This window comes from Lipomyces oligophaga, assembly GCF_038497815.1.
Source record: "Lipomyces oligophaga strain CBS 7107 unplaced genomic scaffold V1516scaffold_4, whole genome shotgun sequence".
NCBI lineage: Eukaryota > Fungi > Ascomycota > Lipomycetes > Lipomycetales > Lipomycetaceae > Lipomyces > [Lipomyces] oligophaga.
The window spans coordinates 849,510-867,112 of NW_027117788.1; the positions used below are offsets into that span (position 1 = coordinate 849,510).

A 17,603-nucleotide genomic window follows, 5' to 3' on the forward strand; every position below is an offset into this window, starting at 1 on the left:
AGCCATCTGTTTGTCTGTCTCCTTACGTTCTCTGTCTCTCCATATTGTGCCCGCTTTTGCGTTCGCGGAAGGCTTTTCTGTTTATGGATCTTTGATTGGACTTTTTGGACTTTCTGGTCTTGTCTCCGTGCTATATCTTCTACGTCGACGTCTTTTAGCGAGCTCAACAGATACAGACTCTAAGAGACCCACCTCGTGTGTACAACTGTCTGCTGTATGCAGTCTGCAATCTACATCTGCAATCCGCAATCCGCAATCTGCTGGTCGTTGTCCGCATCCGCAATCTATTGTCCGCAACTGGCCATATCTGTCCACAAATCGTACTCTCAACCCGTAGAAAACTTACTCAAACCCCACCCTTTTCCCCCCTTCCCCTCCCCTGCCCCTTCCTTCTTCTCTATCTCCCTATCGATCTATCGTCCGTCCGGCCTTCTCTGTCTTTCCAAGTCGTCGTTCTTGACCGGCCACGCACGAGTGCTGCCCGCATTTATCTTTATAGTGTCTCAACCACTGTGCGTATCACCTCTAGAATAGCTGTCTGCAAAGGTACCATCTACTGCCGCATCCATCAATCAACCCACTATCTCCATTGCAAACAGGTCCTGCTCCTCATGGACACTCTAGCAGGTATCCACGCTTCGGTCGCCGCCGATACAGCCCGTCTGGTCGCCCTCCAGACCGCCGACGAGCACTCCCGAGCCGCCCTGGCTCTGGACATCCATAATCGTTTACGGACCGCAGAATCCCTACTCGAAGTTCTTCGCGCAGCCGGATCTTCTTCCGAGGCCCAGCCGCTGGTCTATAATTCTGGTGCCAGCACCAGAATAATCTCAAATTCTAATCTGGCTGCCACTACTACTTCTACTCCTCCTCCTACTACTACTGCTACTACTGCTACTGCTGCTACTACCACCACTACTTTTTCTACTTCTAATAATACTGCCGCTGCTGCAGCTGCCATTGCGACTGCCACTACAACTGGTAGTGCGACTGGCTCCCGTCCACATTCATCTTCATCGGACGCACTCCATGACATCCAACAGGAACTTGCCCTAGACCGTATCGCATACCGCCGCGCCCAGATCGTATCTAGAGAGGCTACTCGTAATTGTCAACGCGCTGCTCTACTGTTATCCTTGCATCCCTCTAGTCTCAATTCTGCTTCTGTTTCTGCTTCTGCATCTGCATCCGATACGGCTGGCCCGTCATCTAACAATGTGAACACTACCTCTCCTTCCTCCTCATCCTCTTCTCGTCCTCCTCCTGTAGGACACTCGCGCGCCTTGGAAACTGCCCAAAACGCTACTGCGTCGCTTCGGCGCACGCATGCCCTTCTCGAGACAGAAATCGCGCGATCCTCCTTCTCGCTTGACTCGCTCGATCAAAGTACCGCGCAGCTCAAGTCTCTATCTACGCGGTATTCAACTGTCGACTCCTTGCTTGGTGCCAGTCGTGCCGTCATTTCCGTTCTCGAGCAGGCCGACAAGTGGGATCGCATTTACATGCTTGCCTCGCTTGGGTTTCTCGTTCTTGTTCTGATCTACGTCTTGTATCGAAGAGTGTTCAAGGGCCCTTTAAGGCTACTCCTGGCGACCACTCTGTACAGTACAAGAGCCGTAAAATGGCTGTTCGTTGGAACTGCTACCACAAATACCTCCTCTACTGCCTCCTCAACATCATCTACCACCACTACTTCTACGGCTAGCCTGCTAGAACTATCGCAGACGCTCGCTTCGCTTGTAACAACACTCTCTGAGCATGATGAACTTTAGCTAAAAAAAAAAGTAATTTCAAAATAATCTCAAATTTTCAAAATAAATTAAAAGGCATTAATAATCATACATATATACATGAAGAAGAAATTTAAGGGAACTGTTCCTTGGGGATGTTGGTCAAACGCAAGTAAGGCTTGACGGCACGGTAGCCAGGGAAAAGCTTGTCGGCATCGGCGTTAGAAACCGAGGCAGCGACAACAACATCGTCACCAGGAACCCAGTTGATAGGGGTAGCGACTTTGAACTTATCAGTAGCCTGGAGCGAGTCGACGACACGGAGAACTTCCTGAGTGTTGCGGCCAGTGGAAGCAGGATATGTGAGGATCAAACGGATGGTCTTCTTAGGATCGATGATGAAAACCGAGCGGATGGTCAAAGGAAGACCCTTTCCGTCACGGTTGGTGACATCCTGGTAGTCAAGCATGTCATAGAGGTACGAGATCTGGCGGTCAGCGTCGGCAATGATGGGGAAGGACAGGTGCGAGCCGGCAACCTCGTCGATATCCTTAATCCACTCCTCATGAGACTCGAGCGAGTTGGCTGAAAGTCCAATAAGCTTGACGTTACGCTTCTTGAATTCGTCCTCAAGCTTAGCAAACGCACCAAGCTCGGTCGTGCAAACAGGAGTGAAATCGTCCGGGTGAGAGAACAAAATCACCCACGAGTCGCCAATGTACTCGTGGAACTCGATAGGGCCCTTGGTAGTAGTAGCCTTGAAGTTGGGGGCGGCAGAGCCGAGACGGAGACGGGGAGCTTCAGCAGACATTTTCTCTAGATTGTGAAGTAGAGATGACGATGGTGATAATAACAAACGGAACAGAACGATGGAATTCCACGAGCACACTCATGTATATATATACTTCTTCAGAAGGTGGAAAAAATTTAGCAAACTCTAAAAAATTTTAAGAGTATCGAGCCACAACCACCCGCTACGAACATGAGCACCAGCACCGAATCGAAACCAAATCGCATGTCATTTTTTTCTAAATTAATAATACAACAAAAACCCAATCGATTGCTCATCCAGATCATAATTGACTCGATTTCGAGCTGCCAACATGTCCGCGCGAAAAATGACGATTTTTAACACCACTTTGAAGTGTTAATCGCACTTTTTTTCCAAGTAGACTACAAATTGCGTCAGTTGCTCGTCTACTGTCGAGATCCCCGGGGCGCGCTCTCGCTCCTGTTCTACTACGGGTTGTACTCGATTTTTTATCGACGGTTGGCTGATGGTTCGGAGCCATCCAAACTGCGGCGACTCTGCTTTAACGAGAACGTCTCTTTACTAATCAGCTCTTGATCATGTTCTTTCTGGCATTGCTAAACTAGGAATAGAGCTCATAATTTTCATTTTAAAAAGCGCAAATATTTATCTAATTGTGGCCCTCTTCGTGACCTCTCTTTTTTGAGTCCCCACAGACCTTAGCTGCGGAATCAGCTGCAAAATCCACTTCAGACAAATCTGAGCGATTATATCAGCAGCTTAAGCTGCGCCACAAGTGACCTTGTTTGGGTTTAGCGCGAATGGCGTGCTAGCCCTCGTGCTGGGTGGGAGTTCAGTTTTGCGGATAGATTTTGGCACTACTTCACTCAGAGGGAAGGTTGAAGATCTTTTGGCTTGTTTGGAAGAGGGTTCACTGCTGATGTGTAAGAACAAGAAAGATTTGCCATTGCTTGTAGGTAGTCATATACCCACTTATGAACCCTGCGACAAAAATATTCTGCGACGAAGGAATATTCTGCTAGATCCATATAACTGAGTAGTTGTAGATTGCACATACCAAATAAAGCAAACTTCGTCTGAGGTTCAATATTTTGACTCTTTACTACAGATATGCTCATCGAAGCCGCACTTTGGATCACGTGTAATCTACTGAGATTCCTAAGCGCAATCTGACACAAACTGAAGCTACGGTGATTGAACAATTTAAACTTGGCCCTGATCCACGTTGAAGTTGAGTCGGGATATCACTATGTTTACATATGTCAGATTAGTATATAAACAAATGTGTTTGTAGCTCTGTGTTTGAACTTGGGGCCCTCTGTAGCCTCGATCACTACAGTAGTGGCGAGGAACCATGGCAACATCCTTTGTAAATGCTGTCGAAGTAATCTTGCGGGATCTATCTAAATCGGCGTGTATTGAGCTTATGCAAATGGCCAACGCAATTCAACTCGTACCTCAATTATCTGCGTATGATTCCATAGAATCTGGAGAAATTCACAGAAATTCACGGCTTTCTATCAGTGCAAGACATATTGCTCTTGAAAATGCACTTCCAAGTGTTATTTGTTGTCGAGCAATTCCAAGTCGTAGTGTTAACTCACGATTAGTAAATAACTGCTCGGTTTTGGAGATAAACATTTTACGATAATCAGTTGAGATCGGTCATTTTGTCCTCAGTCTCAGAAAAACAAAGTATTTGTGGTTTATAGTCCTTATCTGAAGTGAACAAAGTTCGCCGGCCTCGAAAGCGATGCTTCTTTCCGAATTATAGTCGATATACGAAGATTTAGAACAATCAAAGAGAAATTCTGATCTAACTAGCTCCTCTGGACTATCAGTAGCCATTTTCGATATGTAATCAGATAGCTGTGATCTTCGGGTCTCATGTTGCGGGGCCTTATTCAATTAGATTGTGGATCGTCAAGTCATTCGGCAGATTTTGTAACAATACTGGAAATTTCAGTGGACTATCTGATTCTAGAGTAACCTCTATTACCTTGCTAAATGTAGTATAAATATGAATATGGTGTTACCGATCACATAGAGGCATATTCGTAATATGTACATATATATATTAACTAAACTATCTATTGGCACTTCACAATTGCACAAGCAATGGTTGTAAAATTTTCTTCTTTCCACGCGGGCGATCGCGAACCTTCTGATGATTGATATGCTTCTTGCCGCGACGGGTCTTATAACCCTTTGCCAGTGTACCCCAAGCCGATTTAGACTTGACATTACCTTTCGATTTTCCACGACCTCCACCATGAGGATGGTCCGCTGCATTCATAGCCATACCACGGACGTGAGGTCTTCGCCCTAACCAGCGGGATCGTCCAGCCTTACCGATCTGATAAAACTGATGTTCCGCGTTCGAGACTGTGCCAATCGTCGCGCAAGCCTCTATGTGCACGAAACGCTCTTCACCGGATTTTAATCGCACTATAGCTCGATTGCGGTCTTCGTCTTTGGCCGTCAACCGAGCAGACGAACCTGCAGCACGGCACAGTTGACCTTTTTGGTTGCGGCGTAGTCCCACACAATGGATCACTGTGCCCAAAGGAATCATCGACAGCGGCATCACATTGCCGGGCCGAATCGTACGCGAGGCAAGAATGGCAGGATCATGATTACCTGACATCGTGGCACGTAAATCCATCGGAATTCCTGCTCGGAAGCTTTCCACATGGTCTCCAGATCTCAGTCCATCCGCCGCGAGAATGTACGAAAGAGCTTTTGTCTTGTCGTGAGAAATTAAGGCAATGTGCGCCGTCCGTCCTGGATCATACTCAATCCGAATCACTGTTTGCGACCCAGGCTCGTTGCGATGGAAATCAACTAGACGAAGCCGCCTTCGATGTCCCCCGCCGACGTTCCGTGCAGTTAATCGTCCAGTGATGTTCCGACCTCCTGTCTTTCGCTTCGCAACCGTCAAATTCCTAAGAGGACGACCTTTCCAAAGATGATCATGAATTGGCCGTCGGTACCAACGTAAATGAGGACCTCTTGGCTTAAATTTTTTAATTTTAATCTCCTTGACCCGCTTCTGTTCAATACGACCATCCGTCGACAACGCAATGGACGTGATCGCAGGCGACTCAGTTGTCCCCTCTAAGACCTCGCTCGAGCCGAACGTAACTGTTTCGGCTTTTTGCCTCGAATTATCTAGTCCTAAGCTCTCTAGAGTAGAAAACGGGGGCATGGGAACAGAATAGCTTAAGCCTTTAGGTACATTGTTCGCGCACTGGACTCCTCCAGCGTGGAATTCCCGGTGATTGACCACTGCGATTTGCTGCCTGACTGAAATTCGAGCCAAGCATATCGCCCGTCTAATCATCGACATTTTTGCGACCTATCGATTCCCAATAAACCGCTACAATCAACAATTCAACCACAAAAGGACCTCTAAAGACAATTTTTTCTTATTTAACGTCTCGTTCCGAGATTCAGCCGCTTACAGTTTCGATCCCTTATGTACAAGACCCGTATGTTTACCTGTATCTAGACAGGGCCGACTCATGATTCTATCTATTGGCTCATATTAATCAATTTCATAAACAAAAGTAAAAGTGACACATCTTATGATTTAGAGTAGTTTATTATATTTTACTGTATTTTGTTTGTAGAAGTAACTGCAATTGAAAGTTTAATACTTATTAGCTATCGCTGTGATCGAGGGAATCACTGCAGTCGCTTTAGCGTACCCCACAGTAGTCTCGAATCTCCAGTGGGTCTATTCAGTCTGGCCCAACTAATCTCCTCTTTCATCCTCTCTGACGATTACAACAAACCATGTTCAACGATTCTTGATACAATTATACGTCATCTCTTAAATAACGAGCGTACAAATTCATAATGAAATAAGCAACTATGATCCATTACTTTAATTGAAGATTCGAAACCCAATTTATCTGGATCTATAGAGGATTACGTGCTTGTCACTGATTAAAACAGCGAATATGTTAAAATCTGGAACTTCGTTCGTTCCGTTAATTGTGGGTCTCTCAATATTTCTCTGCCGATGGCAAAGATTTCTAATAACAATTAGGCGACTGCGGTCATTTTTCTAATATGTTCTGGGATAATTTTGAGCGCTCCCCGACCGACCTCGGCAAGTAATCTGTGGATCTACAAGGTAATCTGGAGGACGAAGAGCTGAGTTGTAATAACCAAAACAAAAACTAACCTTTAAATAATTTAGATCTCCACGGAATTTCTCGGTGCAGCGTTGCCAGGTTTACCGCCTAGTTCACCATCATCGGTCGGGCTTCCAGATGCATATTTTATTGGAATCTGGACATTTTGTCGACTGCTCAGAGATGCTGAAGGTAATAGTCGGATCGAATGTCCAAATCGGTCGATGAGATGGCCACTATTTTTTTTCAATCTGAACGAGGTGCTATTGGACGATCTTATGTCGTCACCGGTGGAAAATACAGACTTGCAGAACAATATTTTTCTTCCTTCAGAAATATATCCAGTTCCTTCGCCGGGGATTCTGAAATCCGTATCAGTCACTCAAGTGCTCTCATACATCGCATCCTTAGCGTATATTCTTGCGATCGCGGCGTCTGGACATGCCCTATATCTGACTTCGAAACCAGCAGTCGCATACATCGTTTCATCTGGATCGAGTAAGCCGTCGTCACTATCGCTATCGCCGATTCTTCCACCACGACGGAAAATTCCCACGTTGTTACGATCCTGTGCACTCGGTGCATCACTTTTGACTCTTGCATTTGTCGTCACAACAGTCCAGGCTCTCATCATAATCTATAACCTCAATCGAAACATTCCACTAGCAAACCATCTAGTTACAGTGAATTATTCCTGCCTACTCTCTCTTTGGCTAACCTCTGTCATCACCGTCTATTCTACTCGAAAAGTTCATGACTTCTTCATTTACCTTCAAAGTTCAGGCCCGTTCTCCTTGGCTCCAGAACACAATCCTCATTTCATGTCTCAGTCCTCCAGACTTTTCCCTGTCGACTTTTTATCTCCAAACAGCCTTTCCCTTCCTATTTCCCGTGCAAACACACCCTCAACACCGCTTAAACTGCCTTCTTTCTTTTCCTCACCTTCGTCTCTGTCGCCAGTCTCAAACCCTTCGAGAAAGAGTGATTCTGAATAATCTTTTCTTCCGTGAATAAGTACCTTTATATTTACTTTGCATATTTTTTAATTGATTTTGAATGTAAAACCCTAATAATTTCCTAAAAATAAGAGATAAAAATAAATCTTAGAATATAAGAAGTTTAGCACAAATATTCACAATATAATAATATAACAAATCAGACTTAGAGAGGAAAAATCAAATACGAGCGCCGCATGATAGTAGATCCATGATAGCAATAACAAATGGAACATAAGGAACAAATAATAAAAAATAATATCCCGAATAATAAAAAATACAAATGATAATAATAATGAGAATGATAAAATGATAAAATGATTCTATAAAAGAGTGATTAGAATCAATGCATAAGACACCCGGCAGTTAGAAGCGAACAATTCGTAATATAAGATAGGATATTAAAAACCAGTTAGAAAGAGAGTGTGATAAATAATACAAGCATATACATATAAAAAGAAAAACAATACTTTCGGCATGAAAAATTTTCTAGCCTTGGAATCCGATAGGACACACCTCGTCAGGAGTGCAGGGAGGAGTCATATATGACGAATGACGATTAGAGTCAGCACGATTGGTGACAGTACATTCAGACGAGACCTGCTCGTTGATGTCTATCATCTTATTAGAGTTGCTGTTGAATTTGACGTCAGAAGTGACCAGCACTTCAGAACTGGGAGGTGGTGTAGGAGGAAGAACAGTGCGTTGACGGTCTGATATATAGCTCTGAAGAATCAAAGCAACATGAGAAAAGGTAGATGAAGAAAACTTCTTCAATAGTGACTGTGAAGGCGTGTGGACAATGTACTGTGCAAAAAGCGAGACAATCTGGGCTTCAAGAACATCAGATGGCATAGCACTAGCACAGGACGCGATATCATGATTAGTTAGAATGCGCTGGGCAACAAACAAAGCTGCTGCTGCAATCGCACTTGGAAAAAGTCCAATGAATGCCTTATGATATAGCGACAACTCACAGAGATAATTAGCAAGATGTTCAAGGGTCGGGCTACAGTTGTATCGCATGATTTGTTTCAGACAAGCATCACTGGTTGTATGGCTGATGCTCCATTCAAGCGTAGACAGAACATGACCTTCCATCTGAACAAACATGTCTTCCTCGTATGCATCGCAGCACATGATTTTGAGCTCTCGAACAGTAGGAACACGTTCTTTCTTGTCTTCGTACTTAGCGGCAATCCAGAGCGCCGTACAGCCAACAAGCTGGTAATGCTTCTTGAATACGACTCGTCGCGAACAGTACCGATCAATCAAATTTACTGCGAGAAAGAGCGTCTGTGGCTGAAGATGGAGAGACAAATGCGACTCAAGAAGAAAATCCAACAAATACGGACGCATGTGCCACTCGAGTTCCGGTTGAAGGTCCATCATCGAGACATCTGGAAGCGTCGCAATCTACATCGAATTAGCAATCTAATTTCTTCAAATGACGCGTAAATACGTGTCTCGCATACTTCGATTTTCTTTTGGTGCGCAAGAACTTCTTCTTTATATTCATCTTCAATCTTAGCAACAGTGCGTCGCTCGATTTCCTGTAAGCGAGCCATTCGAATCACCTTTGTAGACGTGGAATGTGTCGAAGTCAGAGCTGTTGAAGAGGGTACCTGAGTCGTAGCAATCATGATCTTAGTGAGTCAGATCGGACGAAACGATGCAAAGTAAAATTGAACAAATAGATTCGGGGCCCACAGCAAATAAAAGGAAATAGTAATAAATCTTATTTGTTAGATAGATAGTGAGGAAGTCACGCGTAAAACCTAACAAGCGGATAGACGGGAGATTGGTGGTAAATAAGGGACCGAGAGTGTTTGAAGTCGCGTTGCGCGTGAAATAAACAAACCAAAGGGACGAATGGTGAGAGACTCAGGAAGGAGTAGAACTTGTTAAAAATTCCCGGAACTTGTGGGGAAAAATCAAAATCAAAAAAGAACGACTGAACTAGTAAAGAACGACCAGAATCAACAGGACAAAAACAAAAAAACACAAAGGTTCTGAAGGAAGGAACGTGTGCGAGGTGGAAAGGTCGAAGGAAGTTCGAGTAAGGAAAAAAAATCAACAATCACGATGAATGAACCGAACGACAAGAGAATGCAGGGAAAGAAAAAAAATGTGGACGAGCGAATGGAGATATATAATACGTCTGACTTCCAACTGGAATTCTTTGTATGTACGAGAATGGGGAAGGGATAGTGTGGTGGCAGGAATCAAAAAGAGGTCAAGCGAGGGGTCCTCTTTGGGCGCAAGAACGGTTTTAGTTTTAGGTCGGGACAGATCAGCGACGGCCAGGTGAATGGACACAACCGACAGATGCACGCGTTTACAGTCGACGACCCAAATAAACGACCACTAGAGCACGACCCTGGAGTTTGTGAAGAACACGGCTTAGAAAGACAGCACTGCTGAATCTTGAGATCAACAACTATTCGGACAAGGTTAGCGCGAAGGGGGCACGATACAGCAACATAGTTGGCAGACTATGGCATAGTTCACAGGGAATTGGGAGAAACCGGGTTGGGAATCGCGCGGCGCAGAGATGTGGAATTCTGCGCATATCTTAACTAAGGAACGTGGAATTTCGGCGCAACGCGGGTCGAAGTCTGTGGGCATACAAACACCGTTCAGTCTGGTATTTGGTATTTTTTTGATGCGTGTCACAGGCTTACAGGCCGTCTTCAGGTGTACATTTATCACGCCTCTGCTGGCTGGCTATCTGGCCCTAGTCATCGTCGTCGTCGTCCATTCTGCAGCAGTGACCCTCGTGAATGGCGAGGCGTGCGGCGCCGGTCAGGAGAATGTACGAATTCCTCTGTCTGTGAGCGAATTCGCCGATTGACTGTATGAATGAAGCCAGGAGGAATGTGGCCCTTGACCTTCGCAGAAAGTACGTCTTTGGGTCTGCAGCACAGCGCTGGCAGGCTTTCCTAGTCAATTCTGAACAGCTAGATTTGGTATCATATATTTTTGCATCGTTGCATAAAACTGTATGCATTTATTGGTTTGCATTGGCTATCTCTCTCAAAGACTCTGAAATAGATCAAACATGGTATGTAGACAGATATCTGAACATGACATCACAAGATAGACTTTATCTAGTCCCCACAAAACTCTCTGAAGTGTCAACAACGCCCTAGCGTCCAGCGAGGAACCTGATACGTTGGCTGGCCCTCGGGTCAGTTTCCAGCAATATAGTACTGCTGTTGTTTCGAGAACAGAAATGGCGACAATTGAACGAAATGATACGCTTGTGTGTGGGCGCACGTATATGCAACAGTCAAAACAAACACAGCCGTCAAATTGGCACATTGTTATCCATCTGTTCTTTCAAAATTGCGAATATTCCAGCTGTCTCCAACAATGATATCATACCGGACCTAAGCTAGTCGACAAGAACGCGCAAAAAAAAAATAAAATAAAAAATTCAATGTCAGCCTTCCAAACGGCGAAGCAAGGACACTTCTCTGACCAGCCAGTAGGGATTACTTATTCAGGAAGGCTGTAATCAACAGACAAGCATCTGCGGCTCAGAACGCGTACCACACGCGTTCCTGTTCATAGTTCTTGGTCTGGCTCATGCTGTGACAACTCTGCCTCGAGAGTTTGAGCCGGTGATCCAGGAAACGCTACAACCAGCCCACCAACGGATAGAAGAAGCTGCAGGGATAGGTAGTTTTGCTTGCTCTCCTGAAAGCAAGGGATATAATGATATGTTGCTGCCTGTTTTCAGCAGTTGCATTTTTTATTCCATCCTTCTGTCAAAAATTCCCTTGCGCCACGACGGTTCCCGGTTCAGAGGAGATGAAATGAAATATTTCAGCAAACATTTTTGTTCGTACTCACCAGAATGAAAGAAATGAAATTTTGGCAACGATCTTGAACTCAGTTGCAGCTCTGTAATTTGAGTCTACGTGCCGGTCGCGAATTTTTGTCACCGTCTGTGAAAGTTTAGACACGTGTTGTACAAGTGCTTCGTGCTCTCAGTTTCTCTGAGGCTGCAGTACGTTTAGTAATGATCGCCAAAAGCATATTCCCAGCCGGCATAAAATCTCTTACAATGAATGAACGACAGGAAATCCAATAGAACGAGCGGAAGCGCAACGAAACAGCAAATAATGAGCGTGTGTATAAATAACGAGCAAACTGAAATCAAACTACTTGTGTAACAGTCTATTCTCCAGGATTTGTACTACCTGATATAAGAGTTGTCCATAACTGCCGGATCTACATCCTGTTTCACTAGAATCTACCGTGCGTGTATATGGAGGTCCGCTCTCACACTGGGCAAGGGGGAGCCGAGTAGAAAGAGGCCGCTGTGAACAGGGAGTGGACTAGGATCGCGTATGAAAAAATGTGCATGTGAGCATGATACTACTACTATATTCCTACCATCTGTGAGCAGACAAATTGCCACCCCAAAGAGGTCATTTAGAGGCAGTCTCCCGCTGCAGATTGACCAAAACCTTCTATGTGCTCGCCATCAAAATACTGTTCGAATTCCAAAGTTCTGATTCTTCGCGTTTCGACAGGACGCGAAGAATATGAATTGTGGTTTTGACTGTTCAGTTCAGCCTTATAGGGAAAACTGCTTGACCTTCTCCCCACTTCCAAGTCGAGTGAGACGTCTGCGCCAGTTTAATCTATGACGATGGGCCAGAAATATCTGACCTTACACTGTATATAGCTGAGGATAAAAATCCAGTAATCTCTACGTTCTTCGGCAAAAAAAAAAAAAAATAAAGGCTCATTTTACATTCATTCCTTTAAAATTGATCTCTGCCCATCTTTTCTCGTGGACTGTAGCTCGTGATTCAGTTTCGTGACTCCGAGGCGCTCGTGGATGTCCGCACTCAGGGCGGTGCGTCGTCGCCTGAGCCTGTTCAGAGCTCAATAGCCGACGCTAGTTTTACTTAGCTACACTACTATGGCGATATAGAGCAAATATAGTGGTAGCTAGTGAGTACTATCGATGTTTGACTATGATCTTTGCGGAACACTAGAACATCAGCATATTGGACCACTAGAACAATCCATTTCCGTGGCGATTCTTGGACGCTCTCGCTTAAACAAATTCCATGACGAATTCTCCCCCAACTACGGTCCTTCGACATTATATATTCCGAAGCCTACATTAACTATTCCACATATTCTGGATAAAAAAAGGTATTGCAATCCAATTCGTCAATTCGCCAACCGCATTCTGATTACAAAACCCAACTACTAAAACTACGCTCCACTCACTGCGCACGCTCATTCCCATGTCCATTTTCTCTCTCTCTTTGACCATATTTCATTCTTCATTTTGAGACAAGACAACTCGCTCTGACTCTGGACTTGAGGTTGGCTTAAGCTAAGCACAGCCCAGTATTGAGTCGAGAAATAAACTTAGACTATCACATTTCGAGCTCCGCGTTGCCCGACTGTTGCTGAACCTCAAACGAGAACCATGATGTGTCTCTTACCCCTTCCTGAGCCTCTTTCTCCCTTACTATTTCTCAAGGGGCCAGGCGAGGGGGGTAAAGTTGTTACGGTTGTCCAGCCACGAGGCAGTAGTGAGCATAAATAATATTGCCCAGGCTGATGTTGGGCCGACGTTACCATATAATAGAGCTTTACTCTTTAGTCTAGATTATATATATGGTGACGACTATCCACTATAATCCAAACTCTACTTCGGCGTAAGCAACCCCTCGCTCGTAATCAGTATCCCTTTACTGCGTACGACCGCAAAAGTTCGTAAAACGAACATGCTTAATAGTTGGTATTTCTATTTTTATTCTGCGCTGTTATACCTGCATATATTGATCGACGTGAGTATTTCGTATGACGCGCGTTGTGGGCTTGATCTCCATGAGTGTCTGAAGTTCTGTGACTGTCTAATTTAGCAATATCTGGCATTTCTTAATCATTTTGGTGTCTTTTCCTAGTGTTGTTGCATATCTCTTACTGAGATATCCATATTAAATTATAATTAGAAAGATATGACTGATAATGTAAACCATTTCCGGATCACAGAGGGCATGACTACTAAGCATTCAGCCGCATAATTTTGAATCTGATTTGCGGAATGAAATTAGCTACTTCAATTATACTTTGAATTTAAGAAAATCTGATAGATCTAGATATAATAAGATCAAGAAAACCTATAGGATTGCGAGATATTAGTATGGCGACGATCACGGCAGCTCCGCAAGTGACGCAAGGAGTTCCGGAATCTGGTGCATTAGATTTTTCGAATCCGATAGTATTTTTCGATGTATGCTATGTTGTGATTTCCCATTGTATCTCTCATTAACCGAATTTTAATTCAGGTTTCACTAGGAAGTATGTTCATTTATTTCAGCCTATGAACGATAGAATTAATAGTTAGAGCAACCTATAGGACGGATCAAAATACAGCTGTTTGCCGATCGTGTGCCTCGAACAGCAGAAAATTTCAGACAGTTATGCACTGGCGAATACAAAGTGAACGGTGTACCGAGAGGGTATAAAGGAAGTAGATTCCATCGAGTGGTGCGTTGGATCTGTTGAGCGTTTTGCAATCGCTGTTGTTGACAGTCGAAATAGATCAAGGATTTCATGGTCCAAGGCGGTGATTTCTTGAGAAACAATGGAACAGGCTCTATGTGTATATACGGAACTGACACATTCACTGATGAAAACTTCTTATTTAAACGTAAGCTTTATTTTATGTGGTCTTTGTATTGGATGAGTGTTCATTTGATTAGATATCTGACCAACAATTAGACGAGCAATTTTCTGTATCTATGGCAAACTCGGGCCCCAACACAAATGGATGCCAGTTTTTCATCGCATGCACAGCTCTCCCGCACCTAGATGGCAAACACGTTGTTTTCGGGAAAGTTGTCGAAGGATTCGATATTGTACGTAAAATCGAGTTGGTGCCTACTGATGAGAATGATCGACCGAGTCCGGTTGATGTTGTCATTGCAGAATGTGGGGAAATGTGAGCGGCATATCTCTTGAGCTATGGAATAAAAATATATTCTATATGTAATACTACTATATTTGTGATTGTTTTGTATTGGGCCATGTTTATTGAATTTATTTAGGAGGTCTTAAATGGCCAAAGTTGAAGTTTGGACATGGAAAGTTGTTTGGGAGTGATGCATAAAGGTTGTAGCATAATTCGGGCAAGAATTGTTAGAATCAGCATCAGAGATTTCTTACGAAATTAAGATAATACCAGCTACTTCAGACGGACTCATATTGTCCAGCCAGTTGAAATTATTCTTGCTATCAGCATATAACAATAGTAATAAATCCTAAAGTAGTTCAATTAGTAATAATAGAACTAGATTGAGCAGAGTAGAGAGAGATTCTCGCAATTCAAGCCAGAACAATATAGTCTACCGCAACCCAGCAAGCGATCACCATGTGTGATCAACCTTCTCTAACATAAGGCCGCTAGGCCACGGTGGGATACCGGACGGGTTACGAGGGACTACCAGGTGGGATGAAAGTGGCCGAATAAGAAGATGACTAGTCCCAAGGGCCAAGAATAGTTATCCTATGACCGCTTGATATCGACTGATTAAACCATCTATTGCACTTAATCTGTCCGTATTTCCTGGAAGTTGATCCAAAATGCACATTCACAAATCTAAAGACGGTGAAAGGTGAGACTATCAAAACACCAATAATATTTCGACACGGGCTGATTTGATTAGAACAGCGGAAGTGGCAGTATTTTCCGTTAAGGTAAGCACAAGATAACCAATCGCTCCCAAAAAAGGAACTCCCTATCCGTCTCGCAAACGGCTGCAGATCGCTTACCGATCGGGAGGAGCACGGGCTTACACAAAGATGACACTAGAAATACGATATCGAGCATTTAGAGCCAGAATTTGACAAGATCGGGGTGAAGGTTACGTTTTTGCAGACGCAGCTGAACGACGAGACAGTTTCGCTTGCAGAAGGGTATCCTGCGATCTGTATATTCGTAAACGATAATCTGACTGCGGCGAACCTCGAGCTGCTGAAAAAATCTGGATTACGATTTGTTCTACTGCGATGTGCTGGATTCAATAATGTTGACATCGCTGCAGCGCATCGACTCGGAATCAGAGTCGCACGTGTGCCTGCATATTCTCCGTACGCAGTGGCCGAGTTCGCAGTCGGCCTGATGTTGATGTTGAATCGTAAGCTACATAAAGCTTACGCGCGAGTTCGAGAGGGCAACTTTTCTCTCGAAGGATTGACCGGATTCGACATGTACGGGAAGCGAGTTGGGATCATAGGGACGGGCAAGATTGGACTACTGACGGGAAGGATCTGCGCGGGGTTTGGATGCGAAGTCGTTTGCTATGACCCGTATCCCAATCCTGCGGGCGCGGCAGAGGTCGGAATGAAATACATTGCACTGGATGAACTGCTAGCGACGTCGGATATCATCTCCCTCCACTGTCCGCTCACGCCAGATACTTTCCATATGATCAACGACGAATCGATTGATGCCATGAAAGACAACGTCATGATCATTAACACGTCTCGCGGCGGTCTCGTTGACACGGTCGCACTAATTCGATATCTGAAATCGGGTAAGATCGGGCAAGTGGGCATGGACGTCTACGAGAACGAATCAGGAATGTATTTTGAAGACTCATCTGACGACGTCATGCAAGACGACACCATGTCGAGATTGTTGACTTTTCCGAATGTCTGCATCACTGGCCACCAGGCCTTCCTGACACGCGAGGCCCTGATGAATATTGCTTCGACAACCGCGCAGAACTTGGTCGATTTGATTCAGGGAAACGATATGAAGACACTGGTCTTGCCTTGAGCTTGTAGTGGCAATCACCAACGATGTTTACCTTTAATTTTTAGGAAAAATAGTGTATTACCTTCTCAGCCGAACCAAACGAATCCATTTATATACATGACCTGCCGTGAATAACCAACAAAACAAAACAAGAAGCAATAAAAACAGTACGAACTCGCATTCTGTAACAGATACACAAGTGCAAAACGAAGTCTAAGCTCATCTCAGGCACCACGTAGATTCAGAATACCTAATGGGAAGCACTATTGCGACGGCTATTCGCGACCGAAGGAGCTGCCGACGTAGTGGTCGACTGTGTTAGAGGAGTGTTTGCCATCGACGACGAACGGGAGCAGTAGATAGCGAAGTTGCCCGCGTTGTTGACTTCGGACACACAGTGTTGAAACGACTTCTTGACTCGCGAGTGTAACGAGTCATCGAAATCGGACGAGTCGGAGTGCGACGACGAAGTCGGCGACGTACCGCCGCTGTTGCTGGCGCTGCTGGAGCCGCTGACCGGCACTTTCTTGAAGTACGGGTTTTTCCAGAGCCCGGGGATTCCTGGATGCCCTCCTTGAGGGAAAGGCTCGTCAGGGTCGTCGAGGACAGGGCCATCAAAGTCGTCGAGAGGGTCGACTGGATCGACGGGGTCGGTCTAGCGAAGAAAAATCGTGGTCAGTAACTTGCAACAGAGAAACGAGCCGACTAGGCAGATAGTAATTAACCGGCGCAAACATACCACTGGAGAAGACGAAGAGTGCGGGTTGAACGAAAACGAAAAAGTCATGGTTATTTTCGATTAATGAGCTCGAATGCGATGGTTTCTATTAAAACACGAAAGAAAAATATTTAAGACTAAAAAGAAGAAGAGAAAAGAAGGACAGACACACGAAAGTGGACGAAAACGCGCAAAGTGAAATTGACAAATGAGATTATCAGAATATGGACAAACGATAATAACTGGTCGTCTGAGCAGCCGGAGCCGGTGGAAGAAGGAGGCAAATAGAAAAAAGGGCTGGCGTAGTTTGCTTTACTGCTGTGCTGCGCTGTAATGTATGTGCCGCCAAACAAACACCAATGCCGGTGGAGTCAAATGTGGAGAAAACTCAATCTGAGACACAAAGCCCGCCCCCGCACGCCGCAGACCGCAGCTGGCGGCTTCGC

General features: G+C 44.7%; 7 protein-coding genes across 7 annotated transcripts; 4 read left to right on the forward strand and 3 right to left on the reverse strand.

Moving 5' to 3' along the window:
• The first annotated feature begins 304 nt into the window (after window positions 1-304).
• Window positions 305-1,944, forward strand: V1516DRAFT_675316 (Sec20-domain-containing protein). Its single transcript, XM_066922232.1, has one exon. It carries the CDS (start codon window positions 612-614, stop codon window positions 1,770-1,772), a length of 1,161 nt encoding a protein of 386 aa, XP_066777455.1. The 5' UTR covers window positions 305-611; the 3' UTR covers window positions 1,773-1,944.
• Window positions 1,864-2,541, reverse strand: V1516DRAFT_685674 (thioredoxin-like protein; the record flags this gene model as incomplete). Its single annotated transcript, XM_066923627.1, has 1 exon — window positions 1,864-2,541. The coding sequence occupies one exon, from the start codon at window positions 2,539-2,541 to the stop codon at window positions 1,864-1,866; it is 678 nt and encodes a 225-aa protein (XP_066777456.1).
• Window positions 2,542-4,500: 1,959 nt separating this feature from the next.
• On the reverse strand, window positions 4,501-5,907 carry V1516DRAFT_675322 (mitochondrial 54S ribosomal protein uL2m). Its single transcript, XM_066922233.1, has one exon. The coding sequence runs from the start codon at window positions 5,849-5,851 to the stop codon at window positions 4,604-4,606; it is 1,248 nt and encodes a 415-aa protein (XP_066777457.1). The 5' UTR covers window positions 5,852-5,907; the 3' UTR covers window positions 4,501-4,603.
• Window positions 5,908-6,288: 381 nt separating this feature from the next.
• On the forward strand, window positions 6,289-7,799 carry V1516DRAFT_675323 (uncharacterized protein). The gene is made up of 3 exons (XM_066922234.1): window positions 6,289-6,503; window positions 6,557-6,643; window positions 6,710-7,799. Exons 1-3 carry the CDS (start codon window positions 6,468-6,470, stop codon window positions 7,637-7,639), a joined length of 1,053 nt encoding a protein of 350 aa, XP_066777458.1. The 5' UTR covers window positions 6,289-6,467; the 3' UTR covers window positions 7,640-7,799.
• An 84-nt stretch (window positions 7,800-7,883) lies between these two features.
• Window positions 7,884-9,737, reverse strand: V1516DRAFT_347784 (cyclin-like protein). The gene is made up of 2 exons (XM_066918936.1): window positions 9,115-9,737; window positions 7,884-9,055 (listed from the first exon to the last, which is right to left on the reverse strand). The coding sequence occupies exons 1-2, from the start codon at window positions 9,280-9,282 to the stop codon at window positions 8,129-8,131; spliced, it is 1,095 nt and encodes a 364-aa protein (XP_066777459.1). The 5' UTR covers window positions 9,283-9,737; the 3' UTR covers window positions 7,884-8,128.
• Window positions 9,738-13,820: 4,083 nt separating this feature from the next.
• Window positions 13,821-14,625, forward strand: V1516DRAFT_664384 (cyclophilin-like domain-containing protein; the record flags this gene model as incomplete). Its single annotated transcript, XM_066920588.1, has 5 exons — window positions 13,821-13,910; window positions 13,966-13,978; window positions 14,025-14,167; window positions 14,222-14,330; window positions 14,402-14,625. The coding sequence occupies 5 exons, from the start codon at window positions 13,821-13,823 to the stop codon at window positions 14,623-14,625; spliced, it is 579 nt and encodes a 192-aa protein (XP_066777460.1).
• A 411-nt stretch (window positions 14,626-15,036) lies between these two features.
• V1516DRAFT_675333 (uncharacterized protein) lies at window positions 15,037-16,616 on the forward strand. Its single transcript, XM_066922235.1, has 3 exons — window positions 15,037-15,294; window positions 15,346-15,376; window positions 15,492-16,616. The coding sequence occupies exons 1-3, from the start codon at window positions 15,263-15,265 to the stop codon at window positions 16,458-16,460; spliced, it is 1,032 nt and encodes a 343-aa protein (XP_066777461.1). The 5' UTR covers window positions 15,037-15,262; the 3' UTR covers window positions 16,461-16,616.
• The last annotated feature ends 987 nt before the right edge of the window (window positions 16,617-17,603 follow it).

Bases quoted from the DNA above. Each gene is read 5' to 3' on its own strand.
- V1516DRAFT_675316 (XM_066922232.1), top strand. From the start codon at position 612: ATGGACACTCTAGCAGGTATCCACGCTTCGGTCGCCGCCGATACAGCC.
- V1516DRAFT_675322 (XM_066922233.1), bottom strand. From the start codon at position 5,851: ATGTCGATGATTAGACGGGCGATATGCTTGGCTCGAATTTCAGTCAGG.
- V1516DRAFT_675323 (XM_066922234.1), top strand. From the start codon at position 6,468: ATGTTAAAATCTGGAACTTCGTTCGTTCCGTTAATT. The intron at 6,504-6,556 runs GTGGGTCTCTCA...AATAACAATTAG, and splicing joins CTTCGTTCGTTCCGTTAATT to GCGACTGCGGTCATTTTTCT. The intron at 6,644-6,709 runs GTAATCTGGAGG...TAAATAATTTAG, and splicing joins GTAATCTGTGGATCTACAAG to ATCTCCACGGAATTTCTCGG.
- V1516DRAFT_347784 (XM_066918936.1), bottom strand. From the start codon at position 9,282: ATGATTGCTACGACTCAGGTACCCTCTTCAACAGCTCTGACTTCGACA. The intron at 9,056-9,114 runs GTATGCGAGACA...AATTCGATGTAG, and splicing joins CGCACCAAAAGAAAATCGAA to ATTGCGACGCTTCCAGATGT.
- V1516DRAFT_675333 (XM_066922235.1), top strand. From the start codon at position 15,263: ATGCACATTCACAAATCTAAAGACGGTGAAAG. The intron at 15,295-15,345 runs GTGAGACTATCA...TGATTTGATTAG, and splicing joins AAATCTAAAGACGGTGAAAG to AACAGCGGAAGTGGCAGTAT. The intron at 15,377-15,491 runs GTAAGCACAAGA...AGATGACACTAG, and splicing joins TGGCAGTATTTTCCGTTAAG to AAATACGATATCGAGCATTT.